Genomic DNA, 21237 nt, shown 5'->3' on the forward strand with positions numbered 1-21237 from the left:
GTTCTTACCCACGAAAGCTTATGCTCCCAATACTTCTGTTAGTCTTAAAGGTGCCACAGGACCCTCTGTTGCTTTTTACAGATTCAGACTAACACGGCTACCCCTCTGATAATTAAATGAAACTACACCTTTATCACAAAGCCCTGTAGAACTGAATAAATACATAAGCTCTTTGAAATACTGACCTTCTTTTTGTTATATCTGAGTACAATTGTTAGCACAATGTGCTACTGCAATAAGAGTAATAAAATAATAATAAAGATAATTTACAGGTTTTTATAACCGTTCTTTAGAATGTAATAGTGAATTATATCCTTGCTGTAGAATTCTATGGGGCGAGTCAAAAAAGCCTATGAAAGGTTGTCATTCTCTTTGAAATTATACAGGGTGGTTTACACTTTGTATGGAAAGGATATAATCTATTATATTTTATGGGTGGTTAGATTATTCTCTATATGATTGGTTTCATCCCTCTTGAATTCTATAGGACTTTTACACAAAGGGAAATGATAGCCCTACAGAAACCAATCAGAGCAAACATATAACATTCATCAGCATATTTCTCTGGATCATTCAGTTTAAAGGTACCTGCCCTTGGTTGTTTTCTGCAGAAAAGCAAATAAGCTTTCCTAAATGGCAACAGATATTGATGCATCATGCCGTACCTTGAAGACTAACATGTTAATTTGTGGTGATTTCTGTCATCTCTGCACAGTCATCATTAGCTATTGTTACCTTCATTCTCCATTTTCTTATCAAAAGCCTTTTTCCGCTGGCAAGTAAATGGATAGCACATAATAGTTCTATTGAGTCTATTCAAATAATTCAATCTGGAAACAAAGAACTCTGACTTTAAAGGGAGAATGTATCAAGTGATTGTTTGTGCAGAGGGCACCGCCCCCCCCCCACCTTGCTGTTTTTCAGCCCATTTGTGTGGAACACTTGTACCCTTTCAAAAACTTAACTCTTTAAGGGAGACCATATTGCCACTCATGTCTAGGAAGCATCTTGCGAGTGGAAAACGTCACTGTCATGTCAAACCCATTCTTATAATCTTAGCTACATTTGATTTTAACTGTTTTCTCCTTGTCTGAATTAGGAATAATATAATATAAATATAAGCAATAAGCCAAGAGTTGGAATTGGGGGAGAATTGGGTCCATGATTTATTAAAATCACTACATAACACTTAGAGCTGGCTAGAGGATAACGAATCCATTTCATGACAACTTTTGAGGTTTTGAAATTTGTGTTCATTCTGCATCGGAATGTTCTTGCAAAATGGAATTGTGATGAAACATCCATTTCCAGATTGAAAAGGTTTTCTGTTCAGATCTTTCTCTCTTGAAATGACCAGAAAGTCCATACTGGATCACAAACATTTTCCTGGCAACATTTTGTTAAAATAGATACAGCTCCATCAAATGTTTCACCTTCAACAAAACAGCAAGTTTCAATGAAAAAAACAAACATTTAATCAAAAATGATCCAGTCAGCTCTACTAACACTAATGTAGCGTGAGTTTGTTTTGTATGCTATTTGGGCTGTCTGCCTTCCATCATGACCTGTCATTGATCCATGTCTAAAAAATATGCTCTAGTTCAAACAGGAATTATTTTAGGGAAGTACTGCGCTCTTTGTTATGTGGGCAGTCAGCCTACATGATCACAAGCGGGTCCCTTGTGGCCTACCACAAGTCTACCAGTGACTTTGTTGTGTACCTGCCTTTGGCTCTTTGAAAGTGCAGGCAATTTCTTTTGGAAGTTGTGATCTGTGCAGTGTCTCTCTTCTTCTGAGGCTGTGTCTATACCACACCACTGTTCGGATTACAGGGGTGTGACTAGCAATTCGCACTCAAGTGCTGTGCTGTAACTTCCCTTTTTGGATGTTGCAGGCATGAACTATTTTGCATTAATATAGTCCAGCTATTCACACACTTGTAGCTCAAACTGTGGGCCATATAGACGAGTCCTGAATGTTACAGCTAAATAAGTGTGTTCCTGTTGTCTGCTAAACCTAGCTCTCTTGTGCATTAGTTTCCCTGTTGACACAAGAAATACAGTTAATGGCTATGAGCATACTCCTGAACCATTTAAATCTATGGGATGTTCGCCATTGATTCCAGCTGCAGCCATAGGAGCATTCACTGTCTGAAGAAAGGATAAAAATAACACAAAAATGGAAAAAGAGAGGATAATTGCATCTATAGTTCTGACAGTGTTCTATGTTTAAGATAAAATAGTAGTAGGAGTAAAGATTTTGATGATATTAAAGTTCTTAAAAAATCAGAACTGTCACATGGATATGTGACCTGATACTTCCCAGGTATCATTAAAAAATACAGACATACAGAGCCATATAGGATTCAAACATTCCCAAATATGGATCTGAATATCCGTAAAGCTGAAGATTTTCAGATCTGGAGTTTTGATTGAGGGCTATCTGTATTTTTATTTTTAAAGGTAAACAAGCAAAATATGTAACATTCTTCCCAACTCACGCATATGTTTGTGGGAACTTCAGTGGTTCCTAGTACAAGAACAAGAGATTATAGTAGGGAAAACGTGATTAACCTTTAAGCAGTGTTTCCCTACTATTTTGGCCATATGTATTGATTATTTTTTTCTACCTTCTCTTCTGTTGTTGTTCTCTATTTCCTGGACTATATTGACTCTGTTTCCATCATGTTATCTCCCAGGATCTTTGCTGCCCTTTCATCAACAGGTTCTTGACCAGCAGCCATTTTCTAATACAAAAATTAAATGAGCATATCCAGGGCTTAGCAGTTTTGTTTTTACAGTGGAAATTGAGTTAAGTGGGACTGAAAGACCCTAAAATGCTGCTGAAATAGTAGCTTGATACTTTGGTTGCAAGGACAGTCTACAACTTTTTGTCATTCTCTTCACCCTCTCCCTCATCCTCCACCATCTGCTTCTATTTTCTTCTCTCATCTACTCATTAAGGGAGCTTCCCTTTCTCCCATCACCTAAAGGCACAGATCTGCACTGAGATGGCACAGGGGTCCATGCACCTCCTTCCCGAAATCTCCCCTCCTACTTCAGAGATGATGCTAGCACTGGCAGTAGCATTTCAGTTCTGTTCCCAGGTCTGTCACAGACTTTCATTGGGACATTGGACAAATTACAATCTGTGTGGTTTAGTTTCCATCTGTACAGTAGGGACAGTGATACGTTCCTGACTCTCAGGGGTGTTGAAGATGAAATTCATTAATGCTTGTGACATGTTCAGATACCATGGTGGGTGACTGAAATACTTAATTAGAGACGGGCATTTGCTCTGGTTTTTAGTTATGAGCTTCTGGCTTTGCAATATTGGAAATTGGTGCACAGTGGTGACATCATCAAACCGTCCCACAGGAGCCAATCAAGATATGGGTTTGGACAGTCTGTGTCCCCCTCTAGGCTCTAATACAGAAACAGCGTGAGACACTTAACTTCCTCTGTCCTTGAACTAATGGCCAAAACAGTTCACTTAAAGTTGCCATGTAGCTAGGCAGTCCGTCATCGCTATTAAACAGCAATTATATTGACTAAACAAAACACAATCCATGTAGCTAGCAGACTTCAGTGGAGCAAGAAACTGCCTTTCCTCAAAGCTAATGTATTTCAAATTGATTGGCTTTTATTATCCATTGTATGGTGGACTCCTTAGCTACTATGCGCTTTTGTTATAGCCAATATTGGATTCCTTTGTGGGAGCAATTAAATATGGCCATGAAAGTTTTTTAACATTGGGAGTGCACATCAAGTCCTGATTATAACAAACAGGAGGTTTCAGCAAGATAGAGTCAAAGTTGCTTATAATTTTAGTGAGAGCTCTGTTTAAAGGTGCCCATGAGAGGCATATGCTCTGCTGAATTGATGTGCAAGCTTACACTGGAAGCAAAATCTGAAATTTCTAGACACAAATTTGGAGTTTCTAGGCTATGCTGTGTTGTTACAGATGGCTTTGGGGGGAAAAATACTTCAGAAAAGAGCTAATTTTTCAACATCTCCTATCACAAATATATCTTGGGCCAAATTCACGGTTGACAAAATTGAAAGTGGGCCTGCTTACCCCAGCAGTGGATGTATTTAGGTTTCTTTTCTTGTTAATCTAAAATCCTCCCCCAGACCACCTGTGCCTTCTCTTCTCCCTTCCTCTTCTCCCCCGCCCCCTCCCCCCCTCAGTGGGGAGTTAGTGCTGCTTCTAGTGTGCATTAACTCTGGACTCTATGCGTCCTACGACTCCGCACCTGGGAGACTCCGTCAATGACAGCAGGGTTGTTGAAAGAGCTATGCAATTAGAGGGCAGAGAGGACCAAAGAGCGGTGTGCAGGGGTCAGCGGCTCTCCATGTAGGTACTTCTGAATCCATGGAATATTTACTCCTCTCCACTGGAGGGAAAGATCTTGCCCAAAGTAATTACACTGGATCAGTAATTTATAGGAATGTTCCAGCAGAGTGGAGTGGGGTGGTGCATCCTAGTCTGATGCCCTGGGTGATGAAGGGTGAAAGCCAGTTATGGCAAATAGGTCTCATTTCTCTTTCTATTTCACAAAGGTATTTTTGAAGCTGCTGCAGGACACAGAGCAAATGCCACAAGTTCCCCTGGCAGAGGAGTTGGGGCTCTCCCACATTAACAGCTGTGAATCAACCTACCAAAACTGTAAGTAGAAAATTAAGTTTTCCTTGAAAGCAATTGTGTTCATACAAGTAAGAGACTTGCAGCTAAACAGGCTAAAACTTTCCTAGCTTAGGCAGCATGTGGGAATGTTGCCATGTGTCCCCACAGTGCTCTGGTAGTGCCCTTTCCCATGCATGTGAAGTAGCCAAACAATCCTCCTCAGATGATACACTTCATGCTGCTCACTCTAACTAGGGGCATTTTGAGACAAGCTTTGTGTCCTCTGTCACAATAACCTCCAGTCAAGGCTGTCACTATGACATAGCACCTGTGTCAAAGAGAACTGTCGCCTAATTGACACCATCACTCACCAAGTGCAGACAACTGTGGGTTGGGATTTTCAAACTGTTCAGTGCTGGCTTAGCTCCACTCCCATTGAAATCTGTGTTTTATCACTGTCTTCAATGGGGCATTGAGTGCTTTTCAAAATCTCTCTCAATACCCTGTGGTGACTTGTACATTAGTTAATTAACTAGTCCTGCCTACTACTTTTCTTGTCATATACATATGGTGGTGGAAATGTGCATGGGGAATGGATGTGACAAGAGTTCCTCTGAAAAAAATAAAATAAAATGAGGACAACAACAAAAACTTCATGAGAGATTAAAACAGTTGCTCGATTAAAAGGTACAGTTCGGGGTAACCCTTTATTTTATAACTGACATACAATTCTGTCTTACTGGAAGATTCCAATTAGATAGCACAGTGCTGTTAGATTTGTTTGTCCTCTCTATGTTGCATTTTCATTAGGGTCTAAGAATTGCAGTTTCTATGGTAATCAATATTTGAATTATATTGTATCTAATAACTTAAGCTATAATTACCAGCTAACCTTCCAGGATGTGTCTTCATTTGGTATTTGGCATATAATTAAAGAATTGGTAATTAATTCCATATTTCTGAGGCTGATAAATTATTATAAGAAAATATGGTTATAATGTCATTTCTATGGGAAGGAAGATGGAGGAGAAATTTTCATTCAAGGCTGATGACTGTCATTCATCATTAAGCACAGTTGTGAAGTGTAGGCATAAGGGCTTGGGAAATTGCTCATGAAAGCTATCCATCTCTGTTAGTTAACCAGAATACTCCATGGGCAATAGCTTGACCTGTATACTTTTGTCTCTGAAAGCAGACTCAAAGATAGAAAAAGTTTGTGACTTTCTCAGAGCAGTTCAATGGATTTTAGAAAGGCCCAAAAGCAAGTGGCTGGATTATTAAGAACACCACCACTAAAGAGCTATGAGCTAAAGAGAATTTGGGTTAGAGAGCTGTTGTGATGATGCATGCTGGAGAACATCACTGGAGTCAATCTCTTGGACCCCTGCAATTGGTCTGCCCATAATGGAACTATCTTATATGGCCACACCGATCTGAGGAAGTTGGGTGTGTTAGGGTCCATGCCAGTAGCTTTAGGTTTAGCATGAATCCGTAAGGGTCAAATCTGTGTAGTGGGGCTACCTATTCCTCTCCCCATGCCTAGCAATAGTCAGCTGTGGTCTTGAATGTCCTGAAGCGGTTGTTGGAGCTGCAGGTACTTTCCCATGTTGTTGCACTTCAGAGTGTTTTCCACAGATTAAAGCTCTTTTATTGGAATTGATCCATTTGTCCAATTCAGGTCCATAATAAAGCCACATGATTGGATCTGGACTGCGGGCTGACATTTGGTCCTAATTTGATCTGTCTTTCCTAAAAACTATTTTGTTCTTCAAGGAGAGAAGGTCAAATCATTCTGGGACACGTTCTGATGGGTGTTACTCAGTGCGTATAAAGGTATCAGAGTCTGGCCTTGTGAGAGCATGTAGCATCTGTGTGTGTGTGTTGGTGAAACAGTGCTGATGTTGGAACAGGTACTGCAAAAGATTTATAAACAACAAAAGGCAAAAAACCAAAACTTTAAGATCCCAGAATGACAGGATTTGGCCAATCAGCAGTTTGCAAGAAACACACAGGACTTCAATTCAGCAAAGTCCTTAAACATGCTCTTAACTTTAACCATGTGCTTGTGCCCCATTGAAGGCAAAGGGACGTAATCACATGCTTAAAGCTAAGCACATGCTTAAGTGCACTGATGAACAGGGATGGACTGCTGAATTGGGGTTGGAACCCTAAACATCAACACGAAAGTAAAGCAACAACTTGTTTACCCAGTGTTTGTTTTAACGCTTTTAATGTATTTGTAATTTTGGAGTCTATACACATTTACTTGTCATTTCCAATTGGTAGTATTTATTACTTTGCAGAAGCTCTGTTGGTCCCCATTAATTTATTTTCAATAAAGATTAGATGATTATATAGCTCTTCTCTTTCTGTGAAGAGTAGATAGAATTTTTAACATCATGGAATGACTATACAGTTGTCTATGATGTGTGCTTATAAAACTGGACCACAAGGGAGGAAAGGAGCAATTAAGGAATATGAATATTTTGCTGAGGAGCTAAATGAATAATCTGCATCACTTTTCACTACAGAGGATGTTGGCAAGGTACTTACCCTGGATCTAATCTTTTCTGGATATAAAGATAAAGTACAGTCAGGGGCTGAGGTATCAAAGTTATGTTCAATGAAACTGAAAGGTGGCAAATGTAAAACTAATAAAAGGTCATACTTTTCCACACAACATATGATTAACCTGTGGTACTCAGTGCGGCAATAGATCACTGAAGCCAAAAGCTTTGCAGCATTGAAAAAGAAGTAGACATTTATTCAGATAACAAGAAATCCATGTTTATAATAGTGTAAGTTTTAAAAAAATGAATGGCTTGTACCCAGAAGCATAGGATTATCCAATCTCCTACCATTGGGGTCACAAGGAGACTTTCCCTGGGGGCAGATTATCCCATCACTGCTACTGTCGGCTTTCTCGTACCTTTCTCTGAAGCAGCAGGTATTAGCCACTGTTAGAAGCAGATACTGGACTAGATGGACCACTGCTCTGACTCTAATTTAAAAAAACTAGCACTATACCATATCAATAAGGTACATGTTTAATGCACTAAGAACTGGCTAATTGACAGATCTCAAAAATAGTCATCAATGGGGAATCATCATTAAATGTGGATGTTTGTAGTGAGGAACCACAGGGACCAATGCTGGGCCCAGGAGTATTCAATACAAACATCAATGATCTGGGAGTAAATATAAAATCACTCCTGATCAAATTGCAGATGAGAAAAATGTTGTTAGAATGGTAAATAATGATGGGGACAGGCATCCACAGTATGATCTGGATTGCTTGGTAAACTGGGCCCATTCACACAAGATGTGTTTTTAATACAGCTAAATGCAAAGTTCTATGTTTTGGAATGCAGGCCATACCTACGGAATGAGGGATAATTTCCTAGAAAGCAGTGACTTTGAAAACTGGTCCTAGTAGACCAGTAATGGAACATGAGCTCCCATTGTGATGTCATCACAAAACGGGCTAATATGATCCTTGGATGTATAAATAGGGGGGTAGTGAGTTAGGAGTCTGGAGGTGATTTCACATATGGCTAGAGCACTGAGGAGACCAAGACTGGAATACTGTATCAAGTTTTGGCATCCACATTTTAAAAAGAAGGTTGAAAAATTGGAGAGGGTGCAGAAATGATTCCAAGGAATGATTGACAGCTGGAGAAAATGCCTTGCCCTGAGCACTGTAAATAGCTCAATCCGCTTAGCTTATAAAAAAATTGAGGTGGGGCCATTTCAGTGGGTAAGTAATTCTACTCAGACACAAATATAGGGTACTCAGGGTATCATTACTCTAGCAGAGAAATGCATAACAAGAACCAATGGCTGGAAATTAAATTGGAAATAAGGTGTGTGTTTAACAGTGAGGGTTATTAACCACTGGAGCAAACCACCAAGGGAAGTGGTTGATCCTCCCTCTTGAGGTCTTCATATCAGTATTAAATGCCTTTGTGGAAAATTTACCTTAGCTAAATGTAAGTTATTGGGCTCAATATAGGGGTACCTCAGTGAAATATATTGGCCTGTGATATGAGTTCAGACTTAATGATTTTGTGGCCTTAACCTTTTTGAATCCCTGTTGGCAATTCCTACATTTGATAGAATTCCAAAAATAGCGGATGGCGGGAGGGCAGTAGATGTAATATATTTGGGGATATATTGTGCCACTGGTTTTTAAGTGGAACTCTGCATTCTGTTCCCTGGAGAGTTTTGTTTAAAAAGATGGATTTTAATAAATCTTTCAATACTATGTCTCGAAATCTTACTGGAAAAATTAATTTGTGTTGGCATGGTGTGGCAGATCCCTTCATAGAGTTTGGTACCACCCTTAGCTTTGATAGTGCCTCTCCTGGTACTGGATGGGAGTGTATCTCATTTGCTATTGCCTGTGCTGATCCCCCATTCCTCTTTGGGACCAATGCTGCCCCCATGTTGGGCTTCAGACAACTCTGACTCTTTGCCCCATTGGGGCTACTTCCCCTGTTATCACCAGAGAACCTCAGGGACTCCTGAATATCCAGTTCAGAGTCATCTCACATTCATCGTTGCCCAATAGGCTGGTCTGTGGGGCTGGGGTCAGGCTCAGGGCAGATTGTCAAAAAGCAGGACAGAAACCCCACTCCGATTGTATGTTCTATAATCAGACTTCACCAACCGAGCAACAAGTGTGGACTCTTAAAGCACTATGACAGGTCTCACCATGGTGTCATAGACATTCCCCTTGGGCATTCGAGTCTAACTTGCCATCCAGGCAAGCTGGACTTAGTGATAGATGGTCCCTTACACTAAAACGCACAACAGTATTCAGGTTACTTCCAGTCCCACAGGACCAGTCCCTTATCCCAGGTCAGTTGTTCTCAGATCTCAAACCAAGACAACACTTATAGCCCATCCTGTAATAAACTAATTAAAGGTTTATTAACTAGGAAAAATAAAAGAAGGTTTTTTAAAAGGTTCAAACAGGAAACACACATACACACAAATCAGTTACAGTCTTAGATTTAAAAAGGTAATAAACTTCTATACTGAGCAGCTCTATATGTCCTCTAGGGATAACCCATGCCAAGCACTAACTAATCATGCTGCCTCCATCCTAGCATAGAATCATAGAATCATCCCGGAAACAAGCCAGCAGCTTTGTTGACCTCCTCAGACTAATGACCACAACAAGAACTACCTATTTGTCCAAATAGGTTGCTAAACCATCAACCTCAGCCTGGACCAATCCACACAAGAGATCCACTTCCTGGACACTACAGTGCAAATAAGTCACATAAACACCATCCTATACCGGAAACCTACCGACCGTTATACTTACCTACATGCCTCCATTGTCTACAGCCAAGCCCTAAGATACAACTGCATTTGCTCCAATTCCTCAGACAGAGACAAACACCTACAAGGTCTCTACCAAGCATTCTTAAAACTACAATACCCACCTGGGGAAGTGAGGAAATAGATTGACAGAGCGGGACGGGTACTCAGAAGTCACCTACTACAGGACAGGCCCAACAAGAAATTCACTACTAGAAATATGTACAGGTTGAGGTTATCCCTTTACCTCAGTGTACTGAAAAAGTGAGGTGAAAAGCCAGGGGCAAGAACGATAGATTGTAGAGGTAAAACTGGTGATTTTTTTTTTTAATGGTACCTGCCCAATAACATTATCTATTTTGCCCTCATCACCTATCTGATCCCTTGCCCCTTGGTATTCCTTCTTTGATTTAGATCTTAATTTTCTCGTTCATTAATGTGAATTTTCCAAAATCAGCACATTATGCTTTCCTATTTGTGGTGAATTTTTTCCCCATAATTCAGTTAGTTTTTGGAAGTTTAGGTCAGTGAAACAAAGCACCAGATACTTATTTTTAATGTGTGTTAAGCCATGTATTTAATCTTAAAGCGGAGTCTCAACAGCCAAAAATTGTCACCTTTTGAGATGCTCCTTCCCCCCACTCAATGAATTTTATTTTGCTGTCTTTTTCTTGGGTTAAATATTCCCTGTGTTCCCTGGAGTAATGATGAGCAAATATACAATCCTACTGTATATGACTCAGAGTTTGACATGGCTGCTCAAAATCTTTATGAGAGATATCCATCAGTTTAGAGAAATAAATGATTGTTCCATATTTTAAATTTAGTTTACTTTATTGAAGAAAATGAAAATATGGTGAAGAGGAGAAAAAGGTGTAATAAAGTCTAATGTACTGTGAAATAGAATGATGTTTGGAAATCAAGGCAGTCCTTGGTAAACAGTTTACAGTGTTTTACATGAACATTATAAAACATCAATATCAAAGGCTCTGTATTTACTCTTCATGTAAATTATAAGTTCTTCGAGTCATTGCTCATATCGATTCCAATTAGGGGTGTGCACGCCGCATGCACAGTCGTCAGAAAGTTTTTCCCCTAGCAGCACCCGTCGGGTCATCTGTGGAGCCCCTTGGAGTGGCGCCTTCATGGCACTCAATATATGACCCTGCCGACCCGATGCCTCCTCAGTTCCTTTTTACTGCCCGTGACGGTCGTTGGAACTGTGGCGTCTTGCTCAGCAAATTCTCCACGTTTTCCTATCTCTTGTTTCTCGTTGTTCTTATACCTTTTATTTAGTTTCTTGTAGTTTATTTTAGAAGTAGTTTGTAGCAGTTGGGCTGGGGGGTTTACACTCCATCCTGACCACTTTTTTTGGGGAGGGCTTTCATGCCCAAGTCCCAGGGGTTCAAGCCCTGCAAGTCCTGCTCCAAGCCCATGCCAACAGGCAACCCCCATGATGCTTGTCAGAAGTGTCTGGGGGAGGCTCACCAAGCCGATAGGTGCAGGATTTGCAAAGGGTTTCACCCTAGAACCAAAAAGGAGCGAGACTTTCATCTTAAGCAGCTCCTTATGGAGGCGGCTCTTAGACCTCAGCCTCCTTTGGCGCGGCAGGACCCGGCACTGAGTTCTTCGGTGGTGGAAGTGGCATGGTGGACAGACTCTAGCAGAGACCCGTGGCAACCCTGCTCCCCGGTACTGAAACCGGCGGGATCGACCCAGCACCGCTCCCACTCTCCGGCGCAGAAGCGGCACTGGATGCAAGGGAAGAGTGGCTCTCCGTCCCAAAGGCCCACCCCTCTGGAGCCGGCCAATGGGGTGCGTCCTCGTGAGGAGCACTTCAGCCCGGCAAGGGTGACCATTGAGTCCGGTGCCGTTGGACTCCCCGGCCCACATCATCAAGGAGGTAGAGCTACCATCCACTCCGGACACCTTTGCAGCCACAAGGGACCTCATCGCCATGATGGCGCCAAGGTCGCCTACGATTCGCACCAAGCCTCCGGTACCACAGCGCATGGCACTGTCTCGAGGCAAGCCAGTGATGATCTGGTTGTCGGCACCGCTGATCGAGTCCTGGCACCGGTTGGACTTGCGGCACTACTCCAGGTCGTGCCAGCGCTCCCAATCATGCTGCCGAGCTGCACGTCGGTCCCCTTCGCAGAGCAGGTCCTGGACAACCCTGCATAGCTCCAGGTCATGGTACCGCTCTAGATCGCAGCACTGCTCCCCAGCCGCACGGCACCACTCACTGGCTCATCTCCGTTCAGTGCTGTCCTGGCCCTCGCAATCCCGATCCTGGTCCTCGGACTCAGAGGCTGGATCTAGGCACTCAGTGCGGGACCGGCACCTGTCAGGCTGTGGATGCTCTGAGGTGGGGACAGGGCCATGGCAGGGACCAGCACAGTGGCCATTCTGGACCCCGTGGGCACACCACCAGGCCCAGGATGCCCAGTCTAAAGGCTCCCAATAGGCCACCTCTGAACTGAGGGTGCCGGATGCCTCAGCCAGTCGACCCACCCCTAGAGGTGCTGAGGAGGCGCCATGCCTCCTTCCCCCTTGGAACCAACTCCAACTCTGGTTCCTGAGTCGGGGGCTACCAGTGAAGCAAGTTCTGAAGCTCCTGATGAGCAGGAGGGATGGGAGGACCTGGTTCCCCCATTGGCTTCATCCTCCTCCCCAGATGAGGCCGTCACAGGCACTTTCATCTCTGGACCACCTCCTATAGACAGCTGCGCCCATCAGGACTTTCTGCTCAGGGTAGCATGTAACATGGGTCTGCAGGCCGAGGAAGTTGTGGAGTCAGAGGACCCAGTGGTGGATATTCTGGCCCCAGAAGGTCCTTCAAGGGTGGCTCTGCCCCTCATCAAAACTATACAGGCCAATGCCAAGACTATCTGGCAGACTCCAGCCTCTGTCCCTCCCACAGTCAAGGGCGGTGAGAGGAAGTACTTCGCGCCCTCAAAGGGATACTAATACCTCTTTATGAACCTGCAGCACTGTTCGTTGGTGAGAAATGAGAAAGAGGCAGGGACAGCAGGCCCCTGTGCTCAAGTCCAAGGAGTCCAAGCGCCTGGACTTGTTTGGCCGTAAAGTGTACTCCAACCAGCAGGCAATTCTGAGCCAATATAACTTCAGCTCCTGGAACTTGATGTTCAAGTTCAAGGACCTTGTGTCAACTGAGTCCAGGGAGGAGTTTGGGGCCATAGTAGAGGAGGGCAAGGCGGTGGCACGGACCTCTTTACAAGCCTCACTGCATGCTATGGACTTGGAGGTGCGCACCTTGTCCTCAAGTATTGCCATGAGACAACCTCATGGTTGCAAGCCTTGAGCCTACCGCCCGAGGTTCAGCAGACAGTGTAGGACCTGCCTTTGATGAGGCAGGCCTGTTCGTGGAGCAGACTGACTCTCGGCTGCATAGTCTAAAAGACTCAAGGGCTACTATGAAATCCTTGGGTATGCACACCCTGGCAAACCAACAGAAACACTTCAAGCCTCAAGAACCACAGCAGCGCTCCTACCCTCCTCGGCCGAGGCAGGACTTTTACAGATGAAGGGGCAGTGTACCAGGGTTGGGACTCACCACCGCGGCGCCTCGTACTGGTTACTCCGGGAATTAGCTCAGTCCAGTGGAGCGTCCCCTCTCGGTGGCATCCTGCCCGTTGTCTCACCCTTGGTTGGCGTGTCTGGACCCGCGTTGCTCCCAAGCTCGCGGCATCCTCTTCGAGCCACTACCCTCCGGCAATGCCCCTTAGTCCATCCACACCCCCTTCCGGGGGGGGGAGGGGGTCAATCACCAGTCTCTATGTCCAGCCACCATAGTCAACCACACCCCCCAAAGTCTAATCCCTCCTGTCAGGGATCCGGCGTGGTCTATAATGGCTGCTCCCTATGGCCAATGGGTGGGTGTACTGTAAGGGGGGAAGGGGGGGACCCAGGCCCGCCCTCTACTCTAGGTCCCGGCCCAGGGACCCTCTGGCGGCAGCCTTGCTGTCCTCCCTCTCTCCCCTTCGTCTGCCTACTTCCCCGGGCCGCTTCCCCTACGGCCCCTTGCACCCGCTAGGCCCTTCTCTTCAGGGCCTGCAGCCTGGCAGGCCTCAGGTTAGAGCTCCCTTTTGCTCTCCGAGCCTGGCCAGCACTGCGCTGTCCGCGGTGCTAGTCTCCCTGCTCTGGAGACAGACCTTCCCCTGTGGAAGGCCTGGGACAGACTGCCTGCTGCTCTTCCTGAGCAGCCTTTTATAGGGCTGAGCATGGCCCTGATTGGCTCTCTCCAATCTGTGCCCTGATTGGCTCCCAATAAGCCCTTCTCCGTTTGGCTGTGTGTCTGCGCAGGCCCACTGGCCTGCCCCAGCCCATACTCTCAGGGAGTGGGGCAGCTGCCCCACTACACACCCTCCCTCTTAAGAGCCCTCTCAGGGGGGGAATTCCCTATTGCCCCTGTGCTCCTTGCAGCTGGACCCTCAGGGAATCTGTCTCGTATCGCAGGCACTCCACTAACTGGAGCAACCTGCTTCCTACTTCTAGCGTCTGGATCCCCACCGTAGACCTCTCTGGTCCTACGTGGGTTCCCACATCGGACCTCCTGGCCCCTATGTGGGTTCCCTCTTTTAGGTGGGGCCTCTCTGCCCCAGCCCCCTTCTCTTTGGGGGCCTCAGCCTGGACTACCACCCCCTGTTGGCTAGCTCTAGACTGAGTCTTTGTCTCAGGCACTCCCCCTTTCTGCCTCAGGGGGCAATGCCTCTTTATGTGGCCCTCGGTGTGGCAGTGGAAGCACCCTCGGCTCCTTCCCCCTGCCACAGCCCTATCACAGCCTGTTGTTTGGGCCCTAGCCCTTCACTCTGGGCTGGCCTGGGCCTTGGGAGCCCTGTAGGGGCACTCTCTCCTTAGGTGTCCCTGCTCACCACAGACCCAACAAGCTGGGGGCCCCCCTGTTACTCTCACAGGGGGCGCCTTGTCTGGGTGGGGCCTCTCTGCCCTCTCCCAGTAGGGACACTCCCTCCTGAAGTGGCCCTTTCGCCCACAGGTGTAACATTTCTTGAGCCCTGGCCGCTCGCCCTTGGCGCCTGGTCTCCTATACAGTCTGGGTGCCCACCCCCGCAGCAGCCAGAGCACCTCTCTCTGCTGCTCGGCAAGCCGAGCCACCCAGGCCCTCCAGTAAAAGTCTTTGTTCTCCACCATCTTCGTCTCTCAGTCTTAGTCTCTCAATGTGGCACAATCTGCCTAGTCCTTTGCTCTGCCCCTTGTGTCAGGGGCGGACCGCTATGCCCACATTCTCCACCAAATGTACCAGGGTTGGGACTCACCACCGCGGCGCCTCCTACTGGTTACTCCGGGAATTAGCTCAGTCCAGTGGAGCGTCCCCTCTGTGGTATCCCACCTGTTGTCTTGCCCTGGGTTGGCATGTCTGGACCCGCGTTGCTCCCAAGCTCACGGCATCCTCTTCGAGCCACTGCCCTCCGGCAGTGCCCCGTAGTCCATCCACACCCCCTTCTGGGGAGGGGGGGGGTCAATCAGCAATCTCTATGTCCAGCCACTGTAGTCAACCACACCCCGCAAAGTCTAATCCCTCCTGTCAGGGATCCGGCGTGGTCTATAATGGCCGCTCCCTACGGCCAATGGCTGGGTGTACTTTAAGGGGGGGACCCAGGCCCGCCCTCTACTCTGGGTCCCGGCCCAGGGACCCTCTGGCGGCAGCCTCACTGTCCTCCCTCTCTCCCCTCCGTCTGCCTACTTCCCCAGGCTGCTTCCCCTACGGCCCCTTGCACCCGCTAGGCCCTTCTCTTCAGGGCCTGCAGCCTGGCAGGCCTCAGGTTAGAGCTCCCTTTTGCTCCTCGAGCCTGGCCAGCACTGTGCTGTCCGCGGTGCTAGTGTCCCTGCTCTGGAGACAGACCTTCCCCTGTCGAAGGCCTGGGAGACTGCCTGCTGCTCTTCCTGAGCAGCCTTTTATAGGGCTCAGCCTGGCCCTGATTGGCTGCCTCCAATCTGTGCCCTGATTGGCTCCCAATAAGCCCTTCTCTCTTTGGCTGTGTCTGCGCAGGCCCACTGGCCTGACGCAGCCCATACTCTCAGGGAGTGGGGCAGCCGCCCCACTACAGGCAGGAATGGCAGAAGGAAGCCTTCCAATCCCCCTTCCAGACAAGGCCAGGGCCTGACCAAACCATCATCGGGTTCCAAGCAGGCCTTTTGAAGGGACGCCCGAGGACGGCACACCAGACTCATCCCCGGATCCTTCTCTACCCTTTTTGAATCATTTGTCCTACTTCTACTGTGCATGGTCCCAAATAACCTCGGACCGCTGGGTCTTCCGCATGGTGGAAGCGGGATACTCTCTCCAGTTCTGCTCTACCCTCCCTCCCACCCCTCTTCTCCGTCCCTCTTCAGGGACCCCTCTCACTAGCAACTCTGTATATAGGAGGTGCGGGCGCTCCTCGCCATAGGAGTGGTGGTGGAGGTTCCTCAGGAGCTAAGGGGCAAGGGATTCTACTCCTGATACTTCCTAATCCTCAAGGCCAAAGGGGGGGGTCTAAGACCCATCCTAGACCCACGTGGGCTCAACAAATTCATGGTAAAGTTGAAGTTCTGCATGGTCTCTCTAGGCACTATTATCCCCTCCCTAGATCTGGGAGACTGGTATGCCGCCCTCGACATGAAGGACGCGTACTTCCACATAGCGATTCGTCCAGTGCACAGGCACTTCCTGCACTTCGCAGTCAACCACGAACATTACCAATTCACTGCCCTACCATTCGGCCTCTCAACAGCCCCCCGAGTGTTCACCAAGTGCATGTCGGTCGTGGCTGCTTTCCTCCATCAACAGCAGGTGCAAGTGTGCCCCTACCTCAATGACTGGCTGTTCAGGGGCCGCACCAGGGCACAGATGCAGTCCCAACTCTGCTTGGTCAGGTGCACATTAGAGCAGCTGGGTCTCCTCCTCAACTTGGAGAAGTTGACCCTGGAACCGACCCAGAGAATTGAATTCATTGGGGCAGTGTTAGACTCAGTCCAAGCGTGGGCCCTTCTACTGGAGTCCCGATTCCGAGCCATAACAGACATCGTTCAAAGCCTCCAGCAATTCCCTACCTCAACAGCAAGGGGGTGCCTGAGTCTCCTTGGCCACATGGCTTTTTGCACTTATGTCACCCGGCACACCAGGCTCCGGCTCAGACCATTGCAGACGTGGCTCAGCTCGGCCTGCCACCCGGGGTGCAACAGCTTGAATTCAGTGGTCAAGGTGCTGGGACAGGTCCTCATGTCCATTCGTTGGTGGCTCGACCCCCAAGCAGTGTGCGGAGGAGTCCCCTTCCACAACCCCCAACCTTCCTTGTCCCTGGTTATGGATGCGTTGGCTATGGGATGGTGTGTGTGTGGGGGAGGTGCATCTGGGAGACTTCCAGACACAGGGCCTGTGGTCACAGGATGAGCTCTCCCTCCATATCAACATCAGGAAGCTGAGGGCGGTGTGCCTTGCTTGTCAGGCCTTCCAGGCCCGACTACAAAGACAGTGTGTAGCAGTTCTAATGGACAGCACCGCCACCATGTTTTACATCAACAAGCCAGGGGGACCCCGTTCCTCCCCCCTATGCCAGGAGGCCCTCTGGCTGTGGGAGTTCTGCTTAGCCCACTCCATTCACCTGGAAGCTTCCTTTCTACCAGGAGTTCAGAACACACTGACGGACTGCCTCAGCAGGTCCTTCCACACTCACGAGTGGTCCATCTGACCGGATGTCCTACACACCATCTTCCAAAGGTGGGGATTTCCCCAGGTGGACCTGTTTGCCACCTGACACAACAGGAAGTGCCCAATGTTCTGCTCCTTCCAGGGTCGCAGCTCAGGCTCCCTCACGGATGTGTTTCTGCCTTTCCCCCGTACCCTCTCATGCACAAGGTCCTGCTCAAGGTCCGCAGGGATGGGGCAAAGGTAATTCTGATAGCTCCAGCGTGGCCTCGCCAGCACTGGTACACCACGCTACTGGAGCTGTCGGTAGACACACCGGTCACGTTGCCTCTCCTCCCCAACTTACTTACTCAGGACTGCGGTTGCCTCTGTCAGCCTTACCAATGGTCCTTCCACCTCACGGCTTGGAAGCTTCATGGCTGAACCCCGTGGAACTTCTGTGCTCGGAACAAGTAAGGGAGGTCCTCCTCGGCAGCAGGAAGCCCTCTATTAAAGCGGAAAAGATTCTTGTGTTGGTGTGACCAGCGTCGCACCCCCCCCCTCCAGGCGCCGGTATCCCTCATCTTAGAGTACCTCCTACACCTGAAACAGCAAGGTCTGGCGGCATCCTCCATAAGGGAACACCTCGCTGCAATCTTGGCCTTCCACCCGCGTGTGTCTGATCGATTGGTCTTTGCCAGCCCTGTGGTTGGTCGCTTCCTCAAAGGTTTGGACCGCCTACATCCTCAGATCCAGCAGCCTGTCCCTATGTGTGGGACCTTAACCTGGTCCTTTCCAGGCTCATGGGGCCTCCATTCAAACCAATGGCGACTTGCTCCCTCCTGTATCTGTCTTGGAAGACAGCTTTCCTGGTCACCATTACATCTGTGAGAAGGGTGTCTGAGCTAAAGGCCCTCACCTCGGAACTGCCTTACACAGTTTTCCACAAGGATAAGGTGCAACTCAGGCCATACCTGGCCTTTCTCCCCAAAGTGGTGTCGCACTTCCACACCAGCCAGGACATTTTCCTACCCGTCTCTTACCCTAAGTCTCATGCTAGTACCTGGGAGCAATGGCTACACTTCCTCGATGTTCGAAGAGCGCTAGCTTTCTACATTGAATGCACTAAGCCGTTCAGAAAATTGAACCAGCTATTGGTAGCAGTGGCAGACCGGATGAAAGGCCTCCTGGTCTCTTCTCAAACAATATCATCCTGGATCACATCCTGCATCTGCACGTGCTATGAACTGGCCAGAACACCAGCCCCGGCACTTACGGCACACTCCACAATGGCTCAGGCCTCATCAGCGGCGTTCCTGGCCCTGGTCCCGATCCAAGAAATCTGAAGGGCAGCAACTTGGTCCTCGGTACATACCTTCACCTCTCACTATATCATCGTCCGGTACGCCAAAGATGACACGGCTTTCGGTAGAGTGGTGCTACAATCAGCATTTCCTTAACTCTAACCCCACCGCCTGGGTAAGGCTTGGGAGTCACCTAATTGGAATCAATACGAGCAATCACGGAAAGAAGAAAACAACGGTTGCTCACCTCCTGTAATTGTTGTTCTTCGAGATGTTACTCATATCCATTCCAAGCCCTCCCGCCTTCCCCTCTGTTGGAGTAGCCGGCAAGAAGGAACTGAGGTGGGGTTGGGTCGGCAGGGTCATATATTGAGCACCATGAAGGCGCCACTCCACGGGGCTCCACAGTCGACCTGATGGGTGCTGCTAAGGGAAAAACTTTCCGCTGACTGTGCACGCGGCGTGCACACACCTAATTGGAATGGATATGAGCAACACATCTTGAAGAACAACCGTGACGAGAGGGAGTAACCGTTTTTAACTATGTATGCAAGGTAATCTAATTTACAAACTAAATTTAATATACCTTCGTGAAAGGGAAACACACATGTGACATTTCTATGCTGTAGCTACTAAGGCTACATAAAGATTTCTTTTTAATTGCCACAAAAATAAAAAAATTGAGATTTTGTAAACATGACGTAGGTAACATTGAAAGAAATTGCTACCATAGGACACATGGCACGTTGCAGAGTATGGTCTTTGTAAACCCAGACGAAGAAAAAATCTTCTTATTTTTGGTACAAGATTTCATTTGAGATAAATTTTGGTCTTCACTCTCTGTGCCTCAGTTCCCCATGTAAAATGGAGATAAAACCACCTCACAGTGGTGTTGTGAAGATAATTTCTGCTACTTTAATACAAGAAATAAAAATAATTAATGTTAGTGGGGCATTTTGAATACTACAGCAATGAATGCAATTGAAAAGCCCATTAAGAATTTTTTTTTTTTTTTTAATATTCCATTACAGGGTTTGGATGGTATACATAAAGAATGGGTGGGAGGAATGTCACACACTGATTGGAGAGGATAAAAAAGAAATCCTGAATGGTTGCTAATTCACTGACTGCTTGCCATCTTCCAGCCTGTCTACAGAAAGTTAATTCTGGCATTTCCTAACTTTGCTTTATTTTTCAAGCTCAATTTACATTTTTAATAGGGAATATATATACGTGCACGCAGACGCGCGCGCACACACTTTAAAACATTAAGTATGTACTTGACATCACTGTTCAGGTAGCTGCCCCAAGAAATTCAGATGCATTAAATTATTCAGGCATTTTTAAAGTTCAAGTATTGTTATGTTTTCTCGTACAGTAGGAAAAATACTGCTAAGAATGCAGAGTGCTAATTAAAAGAACTTTTATTCCAGAAAAGATTTATACAATGGCTAATGAAAGAGCTGTGATGTTGTCATTGGTGTTTTATCTCATCTAATGCATAAATATCTAATGAATAACTACCATACATAAAATACAGTTTGTTATGTTTTAGAGTTGTGCTAACAAGACTGTAGGTAGGGTTGCTGGCACCTCCATTCTAAACTGCAGTTTCATTTGATTACAGATTTCTCAAAAGAATTAAAACAAAACAAAACTTCAGCTAAAATTACTCATGACCAGTCTGAGTTGAATTTTTTTCTAGTAAGCATCACGTAACTTCATTTTTTAGGTTATTCATTTTTGAATTATGAGAATGCGGTTTGGACACCAGGCTTCTTTTGTTTGTGTTTTAACCAAACCAGTGTTTCAGGTTTGGGGGGTTGTGAGAAAACAGCCTTATTTTTAAATTTGAGGCTTGGCTTGTATAAGGGCTAAGGCTTTTATTGCATTTGAGGAAAGGGGAAAACCACTTTATTTTATTTATAGGCCTTTCTGTAACGCTCCCCATTGTAGTATCTAAATGCCTCACAAACATTACAGAATAAACACACACACACTTGGTTTAGTGACAGTCAAATTTCAATCAGGCCACAGCCCACCAATGGAAAACCTGAAACGCATGGAAATAAAAAGCTAAGGGAAAAGTCTCTTGCATTCCTTATCTGCATGATCATATGGTTCAGCACCTCATCAGGCTTTCACTTCCACTTCCAACACATACCAAAAAAAACAATACATACCCAGATAACAGATGTTCTGGAATCAACAGACCAGCACATCTGACTGTCACACATTCTGTACATTGGGAAGTTATTTTGGCTTCATGTCGTTGACGCCACCATTAAAATTTTGCACTAGAATATGAGGGAAGGGGCTGGTCTACACTAC

General features: G+C 46.6%; 1 protein-coding gene across 1 annotated transcript in view; it reads left to right on the forward strand.

Annotated features, from left to right (window-relative positions):
* Positions 1-21237, forward strand: part of LOC112117073 (ATP-binding cassette sub-family A member 13) — a 288528-nt gene that overhangs the window by 146272 nt on the left and 121019 nt on the right. The window contains exon 42 of the mRNA XM_026654040.1: positions 4563-4668. Coding sequence (XP_026509825.1) covers positions 4563-4668 — 106 coding nt within the window. The remainder of the gene's footprint in view (positions 1-4562; positions 4669-21237) is intronic.

Source organism: Terrapene carolina, unplaced genomic scaffold (assembly GCF_002925995.2).
Source record: "Terrapene carolina triunguis isolate 2854851 unplaced genomic scaffold, T_m_triunguis-2.0 Scaffold179, whole genome shotgun sequence".
In the NCBI taxonomy this organism is placed as follows: domain Eukaryota; kingdom Metazoa; phylum Chordata; order Testudines; family Emydidae; genus Terrapene; species Terrapene triunguis.